The following is a 19029-nucleotide window of genomic DNA, read 5'->3' as shown; positions in this document are numbered from 1 at the left end:
GTCTCTTATTCCTTCATAACGTCTTACACGTTCCTCCTCTGTACCTACCTCTGTTGGGATTTTCTGACCACATCTGTCCCCATGACCAGACTACAAGTCCTTTCAGAGTGGATGCCATGTTGTATTCGTTTATGACACAGGCAGGAGGGGAGGAGGGCTGGAAAGGAGGTAAGCAGGTATGTGAAGGAGGCAGGGTGGGGATGGATCATTGTTTAAGAAGGGGAAGCAGATTAACTCTGGAAAGAGAACTGCCTTCTGTTCACCAAACCTCCGGTTGGCTATTTCAGTAGTAAAAAGTTCACACACTGGGTGAGATCTAGAAGAAGGAAGAGGGAGACACAGCCCAGATTCCCTTGCAGAGGAAAATAAGAGCAGTGTCTTGAGAACTGAGGAAAGACACAGAGGTGGAGAGTGAGGAGGACCAGCCAGGTAGGCAGAGACTGGAACTAAACAGGTGTAGGAAGACATTCCCAGGGGTGGGGTATACCAAAGGATGTTTCAAAAAGAAAATAGATGCCTATTATTAAGTTTTTACTTTCCATAAATTATTATTCTGATACAAGAGAAACAAGAGATAATAGGGGAAGAAAAAAAATTCCCTTCTTCCCTTCTAGACTCTTTGGCTGGTCTAATAATTAAATCTACATAAGAGATTAATGGGAAAATGTAATTTTGTATATGCCTGAGCCTTAATAAAATAGGAGACTCAAAGGCAGTCAGGTAATTGAGGCTTACATGCCATCGTGAGGGAAGGAAGGGGACAAGGGTCTGGGGCTTGAAAGGAGAGGAAGACAGCTCATAGGAAGAGCAAATATTTGGTAAACAAATGTTTGCCCGGCCATGCAGATAAGCCTCTCCAGTGAAAAAAGTTCTCTCTGGTAATACAGTTCTTCCTGGTATAGGCTTCCTTCTAAATCCTTTCAGTCAGTTAAGGAGGAGGAAAAAAGCTTGTCCTTAGTCTGATGGGTCCTGACCACTTTCGGCTTAAAATAAGCCACATGCTAACCAGCATTTTGGGGAGTCTCATATTCTGCTCCTTTTCAAGATGCAGCTGCAAGGAAAAGGAGATTTTTCTTTCTCATGTTATAGCTCTTCTGAGCTTGGCCCCTCCTCAAATCTTTCCATGAGCATAAATATATATTTCTTTTGTGATGCATTAAAATGTGACCCACCTCCACCCCACTCCCTCGATGGGGAATTACACTGCGTTGAGTCAGGAACACTTTGGCAGGGGAGAGAAGGATTTAATCAAAAAGGGTAAGGCTGGCATGCTAAAGGATAACAAAAAAATGAAAGATGAGGTAAGATGTAGAAAAGAGAAGTCAGTGGAAGTAGGAAATTGAAGCAAAAGGCTTAAACATAAACCTGTAGACTCTTTAGAGGTATGGTATGCATAGGACTTGGTTTTCTTTTCCACCAGACAAAGAGCAGGGGTTACCTCAGCTAAGTGGGTGTAAATATGCATGTGTGCGTAAATATGCATGTGTGCATGTCTTAAATGAGCTAATGAAAATGCAGATGGGCAAGCCTGGGACACCCAAGGAACAGCCAGATGGTCTGGGTTTAAATCCCATGTCAGCCCTTTAAGACCTACTAAATTGGGATATATTTCTTTGCTCTAAGCCTCAGTTTTCTTAAGTGTAAAACAGGGATAGTAATACTAGCTGCCTCATAATTTGCTGCAAGTTTTTAAACAAGTCCATGTGACACGTGTAGAACAAAGTCTGACACTGAGTGTTAGTTATCAGAGTCCGGTGTCCTCTTGATCTCCTTTCATTGAATGGATGCCCCCAATGTCAGCTGGAGCTCAGAAAAGAGTAGAGATGCTCACATACCACAGTCAGGAACTCCTGCTCCCCCTTCTCTACCTCTGCTCTGCTCCATTGCTTCTGGAGCTGAGGTCCCTGGATTGATCATCAGCATCCTCTGGGAACTTGTTAGACAAGCCACTTCTTGGGCCCCTCCCCAGATCTTCTGACTCGCCAGTAAGTTGAGTGCACACTCAAGTTTGAGAACCAAAGCTCTATTCCCTCTGGGAGGCTAATGGGGGAACTTTAAGGTGCCCCCTGCAGAGTGGAGGCCCCCCCTTAGGCTTCCTTATAAGGAAAGAACTCAACTATATCTCCAATGAGCAAACACATCCCCAGAAACAATCTCATAAGCAGTCCTATGTGATAACTGGGCCATAGGTCCACCTGGCTTTCCTTTTCCCACCTGTGGTCTGACTCAGTTATTTATCACCTTTTCCTGGTACTGGCTTCCTGGGTGGCGCTGGTGGGAAAGAACCCACATGCAATGTAGGAGACACACTGAGATGTGGGTTCAATCCCTGGGTTGGTCCCTGGCTGGTCTGAGGGCATTGGTGTTTACAATTAATTGATCACAGCCAGGTACAGATTTCTCTGGAGGAGGAAATGGCAACCCACTCCAGTATTTTTGCCTGGAAAATCACATGGACTGAGGAGCCTGGCAGGCTACAGTCCATGGGGTTGCAAAGAGTTGGACACGACTGAGTGACTAAGCAGGCAAGTCTGGTACTGATCCCCCAGTTTTCCTTCCATCCTGACGCCTTCACAGAGAGGGGGGATGTCAGCAAGAATTCATAAATATCTGCCAAGGACTCCTGATGCAAAGGGCTTCTTGGACCCTGGGGGAGGTTCTGATTTTACCAGCCCCTCCCATCCAGTGTTCTAGGACTCAGACACTTTCAGGACCCAGAATCTTGGTTTTCACCATGACATTTACAGAGCAGCTAAACCTGCTCATTGAAAATCATCCAGGGCTTGGCAGGCAGTAATGTGGCTGGCTGACCTCCAGCAGTTGGCAAACAGCTTGGTACATAAATGTCACCGTGGGCTTTGTTTGGTTCTAAATTGAAAAATTGCTAGAGTTATGAAAGCTTACAAACCTCACAAACCTGGGGAGGAAAAGAAATGTCCTGCTTTTCTTTGTCTCCTGCACAGACTACATCACTAGGGAAAAACCAGAGCCCCCTGCACCCCTCTCTCAACTCATCCCCCTGCCCCATTCACACACTGAAGGGCATCCAACAGCCATGGAGCCCATGACCAAGAGTGTGTTTCCAGAACTCCTCTTGCTGGTGAGAAAGAATGTGGAACCGTTACTAATTCAAAGCAGATCTGACCTAGCTACAGACCCCTGCACACTTTCCCAGGATCCTCTACCCTCCCTTTCTCTTTGCTTCTGAAAAGGAATGTTCATGCTCATTTGTATATAAACATCCATCACCAGCAGAATCCTAGTCTGGGTCTTAAAACTGGAAGGGCATTCAAGGGCACGGGGGTCTAGACTGTGCTTTCAAGCTTGTAGGTTTACTGCTCCCATTGTCCGCATGACACAGTTGAATCCAGAAAGTAAGTCCCTAGCCCACGGTCCTACCAGGAGTAAGTGCAGAGTTCAGACCCGGGCCTCTGGCTTTCTCCCCTTGATCACAGAGCCTCTTTCCATCTGAGATCAGACCCCAGAACTAGAAGCGCGTTCTTCAATCACTCTACCCTTTCCAGCTGCAGCCTGCAATGACGTTTTCTCATATGCAATCTCATCAATAGAGTTAATCCAACAGGATCATCATGTTTTTGCTGTTGTTCAGCCAACTCCCTCCCGCTAGCACGTTTCACCTCCAGAATGAGGACACCTTGCTCTGGGGGCAGGTGTGAGCCCGGGAGCACCCATTCGCTGACATTTAGGTCAGGAGGAGGCAGGGTCGTGCATGTTTCACGAGCTGACTCTCCTCCAAGAGGCTTGGAAGAAGATGACTGCCAGGAAGCCCAGCCCACAGTGGCCGATCCAAGGAGGCTGGAGGACTTGAAGCCTAAGAGTGGCTGAGACCTTCATTGTACCCTGCTTGTCCCCACTCAACCTCCTTGTTCTGTTTTGTTTTAATCCTGAGAGAGGGGAAAAAAACAAGTCAGAGAAAAAATTCTCTGGTTAGAATGTAGCACAAGGGGTGCCCTGAATCAGCCTGTTTTTCCCAACCTCTCTGATTCTGGACCCCTTTGCGCCCATGTAGGGTGGGGTGAAGAGCCCTGATCAGGCCGCACAAGCCACCCTGTGCCTTTGGACCCTTGGTCTCCTCATCTGTGAAACACACCACTGTGCTTTTTATGGATTAGCTGTAAACCAATGTAAAGAGCATGGTGTAAAGACCAGCTCCTTTTCTTCATTCCTGATAAATCAAGTGCATTTTTCCACTTAAATAAATTTGCATTATAATGGGGGGCAGCATCTATACTATTCTTTGCTAAAGAGATACATCTCTAATGGTGGACTTCAGGCCTTGGCAACAAGTCCAAGAAGAGAGTAGGCAATGTGTCTGGAGCAGGCAATGGACCCTAACAACATAAGTTCAAAGGTCACAGAGGTAGAGGAGGCTAAAGTCACAAGGGAAGCAGCTGGGACTTCAATAGCTTCTTGTGTCATTCTTCATGTGTGGAAAGGCCCCTGGTTGTCACAAAGCAGCTCTGAGTACCACTTTAGCATGCAATTATTGAGCTCCTGCTCTGTGCTCTGTCCCCAACAGTTGCCACAACGTCTTTATTTCCACTTTGTCCTCCTCCTAACCAAAACCAACCCCACCTTAATCTCTCTTATCCTATTTTCTCCAAATCCTTCCACCAACCCCCACCAACCAATCTCAGCTGCCCCCATATCTGCCTTGTTTGGATGGACATCATGAGAAAGCCTGCCCCTTGGGGCCAGCACAGGGCACAGAGAACTACCCCCATTGAAAGAGACGGGCAGGGACAGATAAGATTCATCTCCCATGAAAGGCATTTCCAGGGTATTTCTCTGGTGACAGAAGAACCAGTCAGGAAGATCTGTGCCCCTCCTGAGTTGAACAGATTCTGTCTACTTCTCATTTCTAACTAAACCTCAAGAACAGGCAAGTGTTATGGAAAGACCAGGCTTCCTTCTAACCTTCCAAGATGTCCTTCTTCCCTTCGGCCACTTGCATGTTTCTCTCTTCGGAAGGGTGCTTGTAGAGAAGTGGAACTTCTTTAGCATGGAGGAACTCAAGTCCATAAAATGTGGCTTCTGGCTCTTAAAATCTATGTCAATAAATGTCAGAAAAATCGCTACTGGCAGGTAGGGCAATTTTACAAAATTAAGTGTGAACACTTTGGATCTCTGCACTTGTCATTCCGAGCCTCTGACTCTGAAGCCAAGGGCTGGCCCTTGTCATGGAGTGCCAGGACTGGACTGGAAGTATCAATGTACATCCCATAGAACATCAGAGCCCCAGTAAGGCCTTGGCAAGAATATGCCAGCCTCCTACTGGGGGCCATCTGGATAGACTGGCCCACCTTTGGGAACAGATAGTGAGTCTCACACTAGGATAATGTCCTTCACTGGGAAGAGAGCTGGGCTCATGTACACTGTCAACAAGCATCTCTGCACGGGCTCAAGGCTGTCTACCTCACGTCACCTTTCACCATGCGCTACCTTACACTTTGTGCTCCAACAGTACCAAACCGCTCAGAGGTCTCCACTTTATTTGTTGCCTCTGTGCCTTTATGTAGGCTTGCCTTGACCAGAATGTCCTACACCCCACCCCGTGTGTACCTGGGTAACGTCTACCTACCTGTTAGGGTCCAGCTTAGGTATCACTACCTTTAGAAACTTGAATGTGGCCATGATTATGAATGTGGTGGCCTCCAAACCCAAGCAGACCGAGGGTCGAATCTCTATTCATTCTCCCTAAAGCTCAGTTTTCTTATTTATAAAATGGAAGTGATAACACCAAATCTTCAGCATTGTTAAAGAAAGCTGTGAAGGACTCAGTGTAGCTGACACATAGTATTCAGTAGCCATTTCCCTTGTTTTCTCATTTCTCCACTCTGCCTTTCTTTTAGTGTGGGCTGGGTGTCTATCTCTATCACTACTATTCTATGTGTGTGCAATCTAGAAATATACATTATTGAAGTATAATTTACATACAATAGAATGTACCTATTTAAGTGTATGTTTTGACGAGTTTCCATTTATGTGAACACCTGTGTATACCTGTATCTATGGAACATTTCTATCACTCCTAAAGCCTTCTTTGTGCCCTTACTGGTTAATCCTCATGCCTCGATTTCTGGGCCCAGGCAACCATGATCTCTTTTTACTGCTAGAGATCATATTATCTTTCCCAGAGCATCACATAAATGGAATCATACAGTATATAATCTTTGTGCTTTGTTCACTCAGTATAATCAGTTCACTCAGTTTTGAGATCCCCTGCATGCTTCAACAGTAACTTGTCCCTTGTAGCTCTGCTTTTAACTTTGTCTTTTAATTAATTTGCTTCCTCCACTAGACTCTGAAGCTCTCAAACATTCTTTTTCTTCTCTGGTTCCCAAAGAGGCACTCAGTAAATGTTAGGGGGAAGAAAGGAGGGAGGAAATGAGAGAGTTGTCATGGGGACTGGCAAAGAAGATCTTGGCGCAACCTTGCATCTTGTCCAGCCCTGGGCGGCAGTGTTCACATTCCCAGCAGAACCACACACAGACACTTACAGCAGCCAGTCCACAGCCACCAGCAGGCTGATGTCCTCGGTCGGCAGGCCTACAGCCGTCAGGATAAGGAGCATGGTGACCAGCCCAGCGCTGGGAATACTGGCTGCACCAACGCTGGCCAGTGTGGCCGTGAGGCTGTGAGAACAAAAAAGGTCAGGTCAAAGGAAGAGAAAGTAGCCTTGCCAAAACCATCACTGGCAGGCAATTTTAAGCGCTAATTTTCCCAGCAGTCATAAAATCCCTTTTTCCTCCCAAGGAATAGAGCAATCTGGAGTACCAAGACCCAGGAAATAGGGTCTATTTGAGTTTTGCTCATCTGATGGAAGCTTACAAATTCATGGATCAGAGTCTTGCCCCCATCATGACATGCAATTCACCAAATATATCACAGGGCTCAAATAAGGTAAGCATGGCTCTAAACGCAGGCAAGGAACTACTAAAGAAGAAAAACAAATCACCCTTAATCCTTCCACAGGAACACCACTGCATTCATTTCTGCTTACGTCTTTATGTCTCTGTGAGAAACAGAGACTTCTAGACTAAGTGGCAAGAGTCTGAGGAGGTCATTGCCAACATTAACATGAGAACTCAGAATAGCAAATATCCAGACTCAGTTGAGTGGACATCGGGGAAACAAACTGACAGAATTCCAAATGACATTGAGCTTTAGATGCCTGGACAGTTCACCATGGGCTGGGAAGTACATTATTCAGAAAGAGGGAGCCAAGACATGATAATAAAACAATGGGAGCCCTTCCTCCTGAAACATCTCATTCCTTGTTTTCCAAGGAACGCCAAGGGCATACCCAGTGCCATTTTGAAGTTGTCTCTGGAAACGAGTTTAATCTAGGGTTCAAGCACCCCACCTAGACACCAGAGGGCCTCTGTGGTCCAGCAAAGGACAGTGACTTTTTCTCCCTCTATTCTGGATGTTATTTATAAAAGCTGTCATTTCTGAATGGACAGCTTATAAAAATATGGATTCCCAACTTGCTTTTCTGACTGCTGAAAAGAAAAAGGGGGCTGCTTTCTCTGTGGTTATATAAAGTTGTTTTTTTTTTTCTTTTTTACAGTTTTTATAGAGTTTTTAGAGTAGGTCTTCTGGCTTCAAACAAAGAATCAGACTCCCAAGCTGGGTTGCCAATTGGTGTTTCCATGTACAAAACCCTGGTATTACAGTAAAAAGGAACCTGAATTTACCTAATCTGACACAGGAGGAAAGAAAGTTCCCAGGAGGTTTTGTGATTTGCACTGGTTTTTCCATATTGCCATCCTTCCCCCACTTAGGCTTATCACAAAACAGATACTCCCCCTAGGTGGGATTAGAATCCATCTTTGCTTCTACCCTGCCCCAGCAATACAGAGCTGATGTAAGGGTTTAAAGAGCTCCATTTTGGGGGGTGGGGGGCATCCACTTAGGTCATAGAAGATAGTAATTAGTAGTGGTTATCAGAGAAGGTTCTCAAGTTGAATGACCCAGCTTCAAATCCCAATTCTGCCACTTATTAAGCACGTGATTTTGGGCAACTTACTTAACCTCTCTGTGCCTTGATTCCCTTATCTGTAAAACAAGAGCTAACAATGGGGTCGCACTGTTGGAGTATGCGGGAGCTCAGAAATTAAGCACTTAGACGAGGCCGGCACACTGCAAATTCCCCTCCCGCTAATACATGTGAAGTCTTATTCTTCTTGGGAAATTCGGGCAGGATGAGGCCACTTTGCGATGAAAACTTCCCTAAAGTCCCGAGAGCTGGCAGGTGGGAATTCTCAGCCATTTCCCCAAGATGGAGAGAACACACAGGGAAGGGGAACTTCCCAAGTTCCAGCGGTCTCGGCTGAGGCTGTTTTGTTCGCAACCTCAGTTGCTTCTGTCCTGTGAGTCACTCTGCACATCCCTGGGTGCTGTGCCCACATTGTTACCCCTTGGTTGTGTGAGACAAACTTCTATAAAGAAATCTTCCTGGAAGTTGGTTCTCTTTCTGTTCCTCCATCTCAGTTACTCCCTGACCCGAACATAGGCGGGGTGTCTATGGAATTCTAAGCCCTGCAATAGCCCCTGGGTGGAGATCTTCCCTCTCTTTATCCCTTCCAGATTTTCACGTCCTTCCGCTCCTCTGGCTCACTCCTCTGGCTGGTTTTTGGATGTTGTACAAGATACCACACACACATTAACTGCAGCAGAACCTCACAGTAACTCTGTAAGGTACATCTGGCTGTACCACCAATTGGACGGGTGGAGAAACTTAGGGTCACTCAGCTTGAAAATGGTCTGCTGGGATTTGAGCACTCGTCTGCTCAATTCCAATGCCATGCTGCCTTTTTATGTCTCTTGATCCCTCCTCACATTGAACTCTGCTACTGCTACTGCTAAGTCACTTCAGTCATGTCCAACTCTGTGCAACCCCATAGACGGCAGCCTACCAGGCTCCCCCACCCCTGGGATTCTCCAAGCAAGAACACTGGAGTGGGTTTCCATTTCCTTCTCCAATGCATGAAAGTGAAAAGTGAAAGTGAAGTCGCTCAGTCGTGTCCGACTCTTAGCGACCCCATGGACTACAGCCTACCAGACTCCTCCACCCATGGGATTTTCCAGGCAAGAGTACTGGAGTGGGGTGCCATGCCATTGCCTTCTCTGCACATTGAACTCTAAGACTTAACAAATTTGCTGAGAATTCCTGGCCACTGTTTTGCTACATGCAGGGAAATGAGAAGACGAGAAATGTCCTTGGAAGCACAGCAATGAAGCTAGACTTGGCTATTTTTCTCTGACTAAATTGGAACTACATATACTACATATACTATGCAGCAGCCAGGAAACTACCTAACTACATATACTACATACACATATACTACATATGGAGTATATGAACTACACATACTCCTTGTGGTGGGGGGGTGGTGTCTCCCAGAGACAGCCCTTGTGATGTCTACAAACAGCGGATTTGATTGAACTTGCCAGGGGCACCACTATTAAATATATTCGGCCAACTTTATCCTTTGTCCTGTGAAAATTCTCAGTACTATCATTATTAAAATAAAGGGTAGATTTAAATAATTCAAGCACAATCTCAGTCACCTGGTCCGATCTGCAAGTTCTCATCTAACGATGTGGGCTTGATGGGAAGCATGGTTGCTTCATCAATGGGAGACTTCAGAGACATTAAAAAGCCCCATTTGTCTTTGAATTTTAAAGTAAGGGAGGTTGGTTTGTCTTTGAATTTAAAAGGAAGGGAGGTTGGCAGTCCTATACACAGTCTGTTAGGACATGACTTAGAAGGCTTGATAATTTGACGTAAAGCATGTTTTCCACTGAGTAATATCATGTTACTCACTATATCACTGTCACATTTTTCTGTCATATGCTAGGAGTACTGTATTTGATTAATAAGCATCAATAATAGTAATAATACTAGTAGCTAAGATTTATTGACAGGTGACTACATATCCGGCACGGTGCTCTCAACCACCCTAGAATATGTGATTATTGTCCCATTATTTGAAATTGAGGCTCCTTTAGAGTACTGCTATAGATTGAGGTGCATCCTCCCCAAATTCATTTGTTGAAGTCCTAATCTCCAATGTTATGGTACTTGGAGATGGAGCCTCAGTCATGAAGGTAGAGTTCTCATGGTGGGATTAGTGCCCTTGTAAGAGTAGACATGAGAGAACTTGCTGTCTCTCTCCAGGTACCAAGGTAAGGCCATGTGAGTGAACATCTAGAAGGCTGTTACTTGCAAATCTGGAAGAGGACATTCTTCAGGGGCTGAACCCACTGGCACCTTAATCTTGGACTTCCCATCCTCCAGAACTGTAAGAAATAAACATCTTCTGTTTGAGCCAAATAGTCTATGGTATTTTGTTACACAGCCTGAGCTGACTGAGACAAGTACGTACCTCCTAGGATGGTTGTTAGGATTAGATAAATTAATACATACAAGTAGGAGTGATCTTTAAGTCTGCAGAGAAGTGATATGTCTTTAATGACATATTGGAAAAGTATTCTTTCTGAATTTTTAAAAATGATAATTACATAGATAAAATGACTTTAGCAAAAACAAAAAAAATTATTATTTATTTGTAATAAAATGTTATGTGCTACATTGAGGAATCTCTTCCTCCAAGTACTTTATCAGTTATGCTGTCATTCCCTGGAATGCTGAAGGGAGCATATTTTAAGAAAAACTGGATCCAGAGTCAGTTGATACTGGTCCCAGTAACAGCCCTTCTGGCTCATTACTGACAGTATTACAGCTTCGGACAAACTACCGAGCTCCTGAAGCCTGTGCTTCTTCATCTGTTAAATAAACATACAAGTAACTGCCTTGGAACATCACGCGATGGTTAAAAATCAATTAATATCAAATTTCTGAAGCAATTTCACATAGGCAATACAAACAGAAGACATCAGTGTGAACCTGCTTAATTCCTCTTCCAATCTTCCCTTTGAGCTTGCCAATAATTCCTCTTCTCTTTTATGTCTTTCACCATCCTTCTCCCCGGATAACTGAAACTGAAGTGGCCTCTGTGAAATGGAATTAGTGTGGAAGGGACAAAAGGGTAAAGGGTTGTTTCAGTGCTTCATCCCACGCACTTCACTCACCTTACGGTCACAATCTGGCCTCCGTCTAGGACGACGCCATTCATTTGGGCTATAAAGATGGCAGCCACCGCTTCATAAAGGGCCGTACCATCCATGTTAATGGTTGCTCCGACTGGCAGGACAAATCTAGTCACACGCTTATCAATCCCCAGATTTTCTTCCAAGCAGCGGAAGGTGACGGGCAAAGTTCCAGCACTAAGGGACAACAAGAGAGACGAGAGTTATGTCCACTTTAGAGAAGCAGGACAAAGCACGATCTGAAATGCCACCACAAAGCTTTTGTTCTTTGTTCCAATCAAACAATGTGACTCAAAAAAAGCAACATCTAGAACTAAATTAAAACCCATCAATTTGCCATATAGGCCATTACACTGTATTGAATAGAGTTCTGTACTCCAGTAAAAAATGTTTTAAATCCAAATAAATTTTAATTCTAGCAATAAAGCAAAACAAAAAACAAAACAGAAACAAACAAAAAAACCCTTGATTTGGAGGCTCAAATTCAATCTTATTAAGATGCTAATTAGGCAGCAAAATATTTTTGTTGGTTCTAGGTTTTGAGATCTACTCAGGGCTTCAGTTCTCCTTTCCCTTTGGTCCCTGTTTCCATCTTGGATTAAATATTCAAAACCTGTGTGATTGCCCACATTAATGGGGCTGCAAAACAAAGGTAAGGAAAAGGATCAGCTACTAATAGTAAGACAGAATGAGGAATTTTTGAATGACCCATAATTTTATGCTAGAAACACTGTTTCCAACAAGATTAACTACATGGGTTGTACCCAGCCCTTGGGAATTGCCCTGAGCTGGCTTGCTAATTTTGAGAAACCTGGAGAAATATGGTAAGCACCATTCAGCAAGAATCTAAGTTTCTAGTAATTCCCTGGGGATCCTCACAGACATTCCAACTCCCTGATAAATGGTCATTGCCAACTCTAGAGTCTCTCCTATGACATAGGGCAGAAAAGCTCTGTAGCTAATCAAAGACCAATGTGGAGTGACTTCACTCCCACTCCTCCCAGGCGTGGGATGCAAATTCACGACCATAGGAATCAATCTCAAAGGCCAGAACTCCTGACATGTTCAGTGTCTTCTAAAAGAGAAGACCTACAAGAGTAAGAGTTGCTGAAAGCCAGACTATTTATTTCCATGTGGATAGAGGTGATGGGAGGGCAAGTGGATTTTCTTCAAAGTTTAATGGATATGGAAAGCAATGCAGAACATTCCAACTGCCATGGGAATACCATGTGAGCCATTCTCTTTTTTCTTATTCAAACTTTAGCAAACTGACTTGAGAGAAAGCCCTAGTGTGGATGGCACATTTGTGTCTCTTGTCTTTATAGCTTTAGTCATAGTTCCCTCCTACTTGTCAGAATTAGGGCTGGACAAAAACCCTTGCAAAGGTCTCGGTTTCTCAGAGTGGAAGAGGACCATCAGCTTCAGGCATGATAAATAAAACGCAGATTTCAAGACCAACTCAGAACCAAGGACCCTGAAGCTCCAAACTTAGGGTCTCCTAAATCTGCACCTTAACATCCCACAGACCCACAAGCCCTATTAAGAACCTTAGAGAAGGCAGAGTCATCTTACTGAACCATTCTTTGTGATTTCAGGTCAGGGGTCTGTCTCATGCCTCCTCTTTGGCTTTAGGTAGGGAAAAGTTATGGATGTTTGGAGACCTCTCATTAAAAAACCCTAGGAACCCCAGGGAAAAGGTTGGGGTCTGGCCTCATTTACATGCGGGGGTGTTGTTGTACCTGGCTTGCTGCCCCAGCTATTTCAAAAGAAGTTAGTGTCCTTTGGCTTCCCTGGTGGCTCAGATGGCAAAGAATCTGCCTGCAATGCAGGAGACCCATGTTGGATCCCTAGGTGGGGAAGATCCCCTGGAAAGGGAATGGCAACCCACTCCAGTATTCTTGCCTAGAGAATTTCATGGACAGAGAAGTCTGGTGGGTACAGTCCATGGGGTCACAAAGAGTCGAATACAAGGGAGCAACTAATATTTTCACTTCCACTTTCACTTCAGTTCAGTCGCTCACTCGTGTTTGACTCTGTGACCCCATGCATTGCAGCACGCCAGGCCTCCCTGTCCATCACCAACTCCCAGGGTTCACTCAGACTCATGTCCATCAAGTCCGTGATGCCATCCAGCCAAATCATCCTCTGTCATTCCCTTCTCCTCCTGCCCCCAATCCCTCCCAGCATCAGAGTCTTTTCCAACTTTCACTTAATGTCCTTTATTCCTCTCCCACACCGCCAGCCCCTTTCTAAGACCCTTTGACGTCACCAGGACACCACGATTGGTCTGAAATGGCAGCACAGCTGCGGTGGGCAGCTAGATTCTCACTGGTATGAATCTAAGGACACTGCTGGGACGACTGGAATATATCCACTATTATTACTGCATTCATTTCCCCACACTGTCATCAAGGGGTCTTTAGACAATTCAACAGACTGAGGAACACAATTGGTGAGGCATGAAAATATTCTTAGTGCCACTAGGGAATATGCTTTGTGTCTTAAAAATTCATATGAACCCCATCAGTCCAAATTAGGATTTGAGAATTTTAAGTCTTTCGTGTATTGACAGGCTGACATTCTGACATTGTTTGTTTTTTTTTTTTTTTGGCTCCTGCCTCCATGGTCATATGACATTCTTCAAATGTTGCTGATTATAACTGTCTGGTACTTGAGATTTTTCTTTTTTTTATCCAGATTAGTTTTAACAGCAGGCACTGAAGTCAGAGGGATGCAGCGAGATGTGTCCCAGGCCACTCTCACCCCAATCCGGCTGCGCTGACACCAGCCCCTGTGCCTATTGAGAAAATGGGGCTAACCCTCCCCTCTATGTCCCACTCAGGCCAAGGTCCAAGGAGGTAGAAAGTGTATTCAACTGGCTGTCCCTGGGGCTTTTCCCTTGTGGTCATAATGGGAAAGAAACCTTGAGTTAATTCTCAGTACATGACTCCTGCCACAGTGACTTTAAAAAGAAAATAAAAGAAATTCTGCTGCTGCTGCTAAGTCGCTTCAGTTGTGTCCAACTCTGTGCGACCCTATAGATGGCAGCCGACCAGGCTCCTCCGTCCCTGAGATCCTCCAGGCAAGAACCCTGGAGTGGGTTGCCATTTCCTTCTCCAATGCGTGAAAGTGAAAAGTGAAAGTGAAGTCGCTCAGTCGTGTCCGACTCTTAGCGACCCCATGGACTGCAGCCTACCAGGCTCCTCTGTCTGTGGGATTTTCTACATCCAGGCAAAAGCCACATTTTAACCAAAGATTAAAACCATATTCTTTTTTCAAACGAAATACAAGGTAAAAGGGGAGAAATGAGTCTAATGTTTGTGGTCTTGATCAGATAACCCAAGAATTTGTCTTTGATTTAGATATAATTTGGGGTTTCCCCTATGATTTTAAGATTTACCTTTGTTGTATAAAGAGACTAGGATAATTGTCCAGTCATTCAAAAGAAAAGATAATATTTTGAGATAGTATAGATATCAAAACCATAATGGCACTGGAAGAAAATATTAAGTAATATTTTACAATCTTTAGTGGAAAAGATATTCCTAAGCAAAGCCAAAATTTTAAATACTAAAGGAAAATATTGATGACTTTGTGCTCAGGCACTTCAGTCATGTCCAACTCTTTGCAACACTATGGACTGTAGCCCGCCAGGCTCCTCTGTCAGTGGAATTTTCCAGGCAAGAATACTGGAGTGAGTTGCCATGCCCTTCTCCAGGGGATCTTCCTGACCCAGGGATCAAGTCTGTGTTTCCTGTACTGCAGGGAGAATCTTTTTATCACTGAGCCACCGGGGAAGCTCCACAAATTAAAATCTGCTAGTGATACAAAGCACGGTAAAATTTTAAGACAAATATCAAGTGAAGAGGGGCATTATTTGCAACATATGATACATAAGTTGATATTTTTATACATGAAGAGAGCCGAAAATCAATCAGGAAAGGATAAATACCCCAACAAGAAATTGAGCTCACAAACAATTCACAGGGCAGGGGAGGGGAGGGAAGGATGGTCAAAAAGAACACAAAAAGATGTTTTCCCTCCCCAGTAATCAGAGTAATGCAAACTCAGTGAGATCACTTTTCACCAATAGGTTTGGAAAATGTTAAAATGACTGCTTGTATGTCCCCAGTTAGTAGGGACATAAACTAATGTACTTTTCCAAATAGTAATCTGGTGATATGCTTCAAAACCATCAATGTGCTTACCACCAGATTCAGAAACTCAAAATTTATCCTGAGATTATCAGACATCCTTGCAGAGATGTATTTACAAGGATGCATGTCACAGCCCTATTCAATATACAAGGCTTAAATATACATTTGGGATGTGGTTGTATTATAGTACATACAGTGTATTATGAAGTTTAAAAATAGTAGTAATATAAATGTAGTTATAGTAAGAGCTATATCATAACTCTTATGTTGACCAGTGAAAATTTTGTTGTTTTTGGTTTAGTCACTAAGTTGTGGTCCTACTCTTTTGCAATCCCATGAACTGTAGCCCGCTGGGCTTCTGTCCATGGGATTTCCCAGGCAAGAATACTGGAGTGGGTTGCTATTTCCTTCCGCAAGGGATCTTCTCGACCTGCTTTAGCAATGTACAATATCTGCACATAATAAGAAATGGAAATGTACATAACTGTAAAGATGAACTAAAATGTTACTACTTAGGTATCAGTGGTGATGCCTGTTTTTTCTCCAAACTTTTATTCACTGTCTGAACTTGTCATAATGAGAAAACATCATGCTCATAACCAGAAAACAAAAATAAAACTAAACCTGATTGTTTTTATTTTTGAAAAAAGTTAACTTTTTCACTAAAAAGACAGGATCTTTATGGATAGAACTCTTTAGCCATAAGAAATTTATAGGACCAAGAAGGAAAAAGGAAATTTTGGAGCGCTTGCCTTCATCTTGGGAAACCAAATGCAGAATCTAGATCTCCTGGATTGTATACATTTTCACTTTTTCTGAAACCTTACATTCTACTAGTCCAAACTTCTCATTGATTTGCACGATGGAAATATAATTTGGCTTCCTAGGTATCACCACTATGGGCCTATTATGTAACTTAAGAAAAACCTGATGGCCTGCTCAGTAGTTCAGAAGCAGCAGGTTCCCTGTGTCACGGAGTAGCTGCCTCCCTGGCAGAGCATGGTCCTGGGCTCTGTAACAAGGACCTGCCAACCTGTGACTCCACAGAAAACACTGAGCTGTGGGTTGCAGAGTTTGTTTGTCTCCCTGCCACCTACTTTATGGCCTCAGTCTTTGTTTCGCAAACCAAGGATACATGTGCAGAAATAAAAGCAAATATTGCAGGCTGAGAAAATAAAACTCTCTTAGTCTTAGAAATTCTACATTGCTTGGTGTTTCTTATGTACTTGTTTTTGTTGATTTATTGGTTTGTTTTTGTTCAATTCAGCCCAAAGTGGTATCCAAGAAAGAAGAGTTTTTGCTTTTTTTGTCTGCATATCTCTGGAGCCCTCGCTGCCTTCTGAGGCACTGGAACTAGGTAACAAAGAAGGAACCAACTCTTAGTCAATGTCAAGTCAAATCAATACCAACTGGACTTCCCTCAAAATCAATGGGACTGAATAGTCCATTACAGGTTCAAAGACTTGTCTGATTTCCGGTTTGTTTGAAAAATCTCACCTAATCTACCATTCACCCTGCAAAACCTTTTTCTCTTATTCTTGAAAAATTACTCAATAGAGTGATACGCTGTAATAGCATTTTTCAAATCACAGGTGAGAGAATTTCTTAAATAAAATAGCATCCTGTTACACTCTTTTGGAAAACATTTAAAGCTGAACTAATGCGATATGTGCTTCCCTGGTGGCTCAGATTATAAAGAATCTGCGTGCAATGCGGGAGACCCTGGTTCAATCCCTCTGTTGGGAAGATCTCTTAAAGAAGGGAATGGCTACCCACTCCAGTATTCTTGCCTGGAGAATACCATGGGTAGAGGAGACTGGCAGGCTACAGTCCATGAAGTCACAAAGAATCGGACATGACTGAGCTACTAACACTTTTCCTTAATGCTATATGTGGCAAATTATGCCTAAAGATGAACAGTATGCATTCACCTGGGAAATGTTATATGAGATCATAGTTCCAGGACAGCAGCATACCAGCAAAAAGTTCAGCAGAAAAATCAAAAGTTCCTAAAAGGATCCAATAATCTGCAGTGTTCTACTTTTTCAAAAATATTTTAATAATATGTGAAAAGTGTTCTCATTGAATATTGTGATGGGAAGATTTTGAAAAAGGAGTGGCAAGTTAAAGGAGCAAGCAGAGAGAAACAGTGATTTCTTGTGTTCTCTACCTGGAAGCGGTACCCAGGGCAGTGATCCAAGCTTGGAAAATGCCAGCAAAAAAGGAGAAAGGGTTTTTCCTGGTCACTAGAAAGTAAATCAAGGGGAGAAAGATCCCCCCATGGATGATGAGGCCGACAATCACCGTGATCATGTACATCCCCAGTTGCCTAGCAACCACTTCTAAGTCCTTGATTGCAATGATCTTCCCACAGATTAGGCAGGCAATACCCAGGGGAGAATACCTGAAAAATAGAAAAGAAAAAGCATGAAAGAGCTGGTGATGGGATTTAGAATTTAAAACCTGGGCCCTCCTAGGTACCATACCCTGAGGAAAACCCTCCACATTTCTGTACAAAGAGTGTTTACAAAAGAGGACCAGGAGATTCAATACATACTATATTTTGCTTCTGACTAGCCACATTATCTGAAATCTTTCCTATGGACCCAGTGGCTCCTGCTCTGATGAAAAATCCCAAGATAAACTTTGTTGCTCAGGTGATTTTTTAGGGCTAGAGGAGACAAGTTTTACCACCTCTTAAGTAAGCACCACGCTTAAAGTTAAGAGACACCCAGGTTACATCTTTAATAATCTTGTTTGACTTCTCTATTCCATATCTCCTTTCTTGAAAACTGAGAATAAATCTAGAGCTCCCAAGAAAACTCATCCGAGTTTCATCAATTTATGAACACTGGTGTTTGTAAATTGTGCTTTGTTTTTGGCTTGGAAGGAATCTAGAGAAAGAGAGAGAGAGCTGCCCAAACAAGAAAATCATATGAGCCAAAGAACATGTTTAGAGAAATGTGATTTTATCACTTCCAAGTTTGAAACTGTTTCTTTCCATACTTACTCCAACAAGAATGCTGGCTGCCACTCATCGTATTTCAAGCATTATGGGGAGAGATCCACACATTTAGTTCTTACCACAACCCTAAAACCAAGATCTCATTATGGCTGTTTGGCAAATGAGGAAATTGAGGTTTGGAAAACTTACATAACTGGCCCAAGATCATGAAACCAGGAAAGAGGAGGAGGAGAATAATCTCAGATCTGTGAAACTCTACCACTGGGGGTTTTCACCTCTACCCACCAAACCACTTCCTTGAAGGAGCAGTTGTAGCTTTTTGTACAGAAGCAAACAATTTGCCACCTATCAATCTATCCTAAGATAAACTTATTTTCTATGTCTATATTATTATTATTTTATAGTATGCTTGGAAACAATCTACTATCGTCCTCATTCTTCATTCAGCCAATCATGTTTTTTCTCTCATCTTGGGTATACTTTTCACATGTTTGGCAACACTCCTTTTTCACTGCTTAACCTGCTGGTGTTGGAGCGCGAAATTGTTCAGCCTGTGACACTTTTGACTGAAATGAACATGTCTGTGGGAACACTGCTACCTTATTAAGAATTATGAATATATTTGAAAGAAAGACTGTGGGGCAAATGAAGTCAGGCTCCCAGCTGGGGGAGGGGAGTCAGAAAAAAGAGAAGGACAGCGAGCAGATTTGGTGGGTTTTTTTCTATCAGTTGTGTTTGGAGCAAGCAAGCACTTCCTGGAGTAAAGCA

At 43.4% G+C, this 19029-nt stretch overlaps 1 protein-coding gene across 9 annotated transcripts in view; it reads right to left on the bottom strand.

The window, feature by feature from the left end:
• SLC1A2 (solute carrier family 1 member 2) overlaps window positions 1-19029 on the bottom strand; it is a 168091-nt gene that overhangs the window by 20938 nt on the left and 128124 nt on the right. For 8 of the 9 annotated variants that reach the window (XM_025266221.3, XM_006062355.4, XM_044929258.2 and 5 more), the window contains exons 7-9: window positions 17467-17700; window positions 11122-11316; window positions 6522-6656 (exon numbers count right to left, since the gene is read on the bottom strand). In XM_025266221.3, the coding sequence (XP_025122006.1) occupies window positions 6522-6656; window positions 11122-11316; window positions 17467-17700 (564 nt within the window). The remainder of the gene's footprint in view (window positions 1-6521; window positions 6657-11121; window positions 11317-17466; window positions 17701-19029) is intronic. The other variant, XM_044929261.2, reaches the window with a different exon arrangement.

The sequence above is a fragment of the Bubalus bubalis genome, chromosome 16 (genome assembly GCF_019923935.1).
Source record: "Bubalus bubalis isolate 160015118507 breed Murrah chromosome 16, NDDB_SH_1, whole genome shotgun sequence".
Lineage (NCBI taxonomy): Eukaryota > Metazoa > Chordata > Mammalia > Artiodactyla > Bovidae > Bubalus > Bubalus bubalis.
The sequence above is the reverse complement of the archived record's forward strand: the minus strand, read 5'-3'. Positions and strand labels throughout refer to the sequence as shown.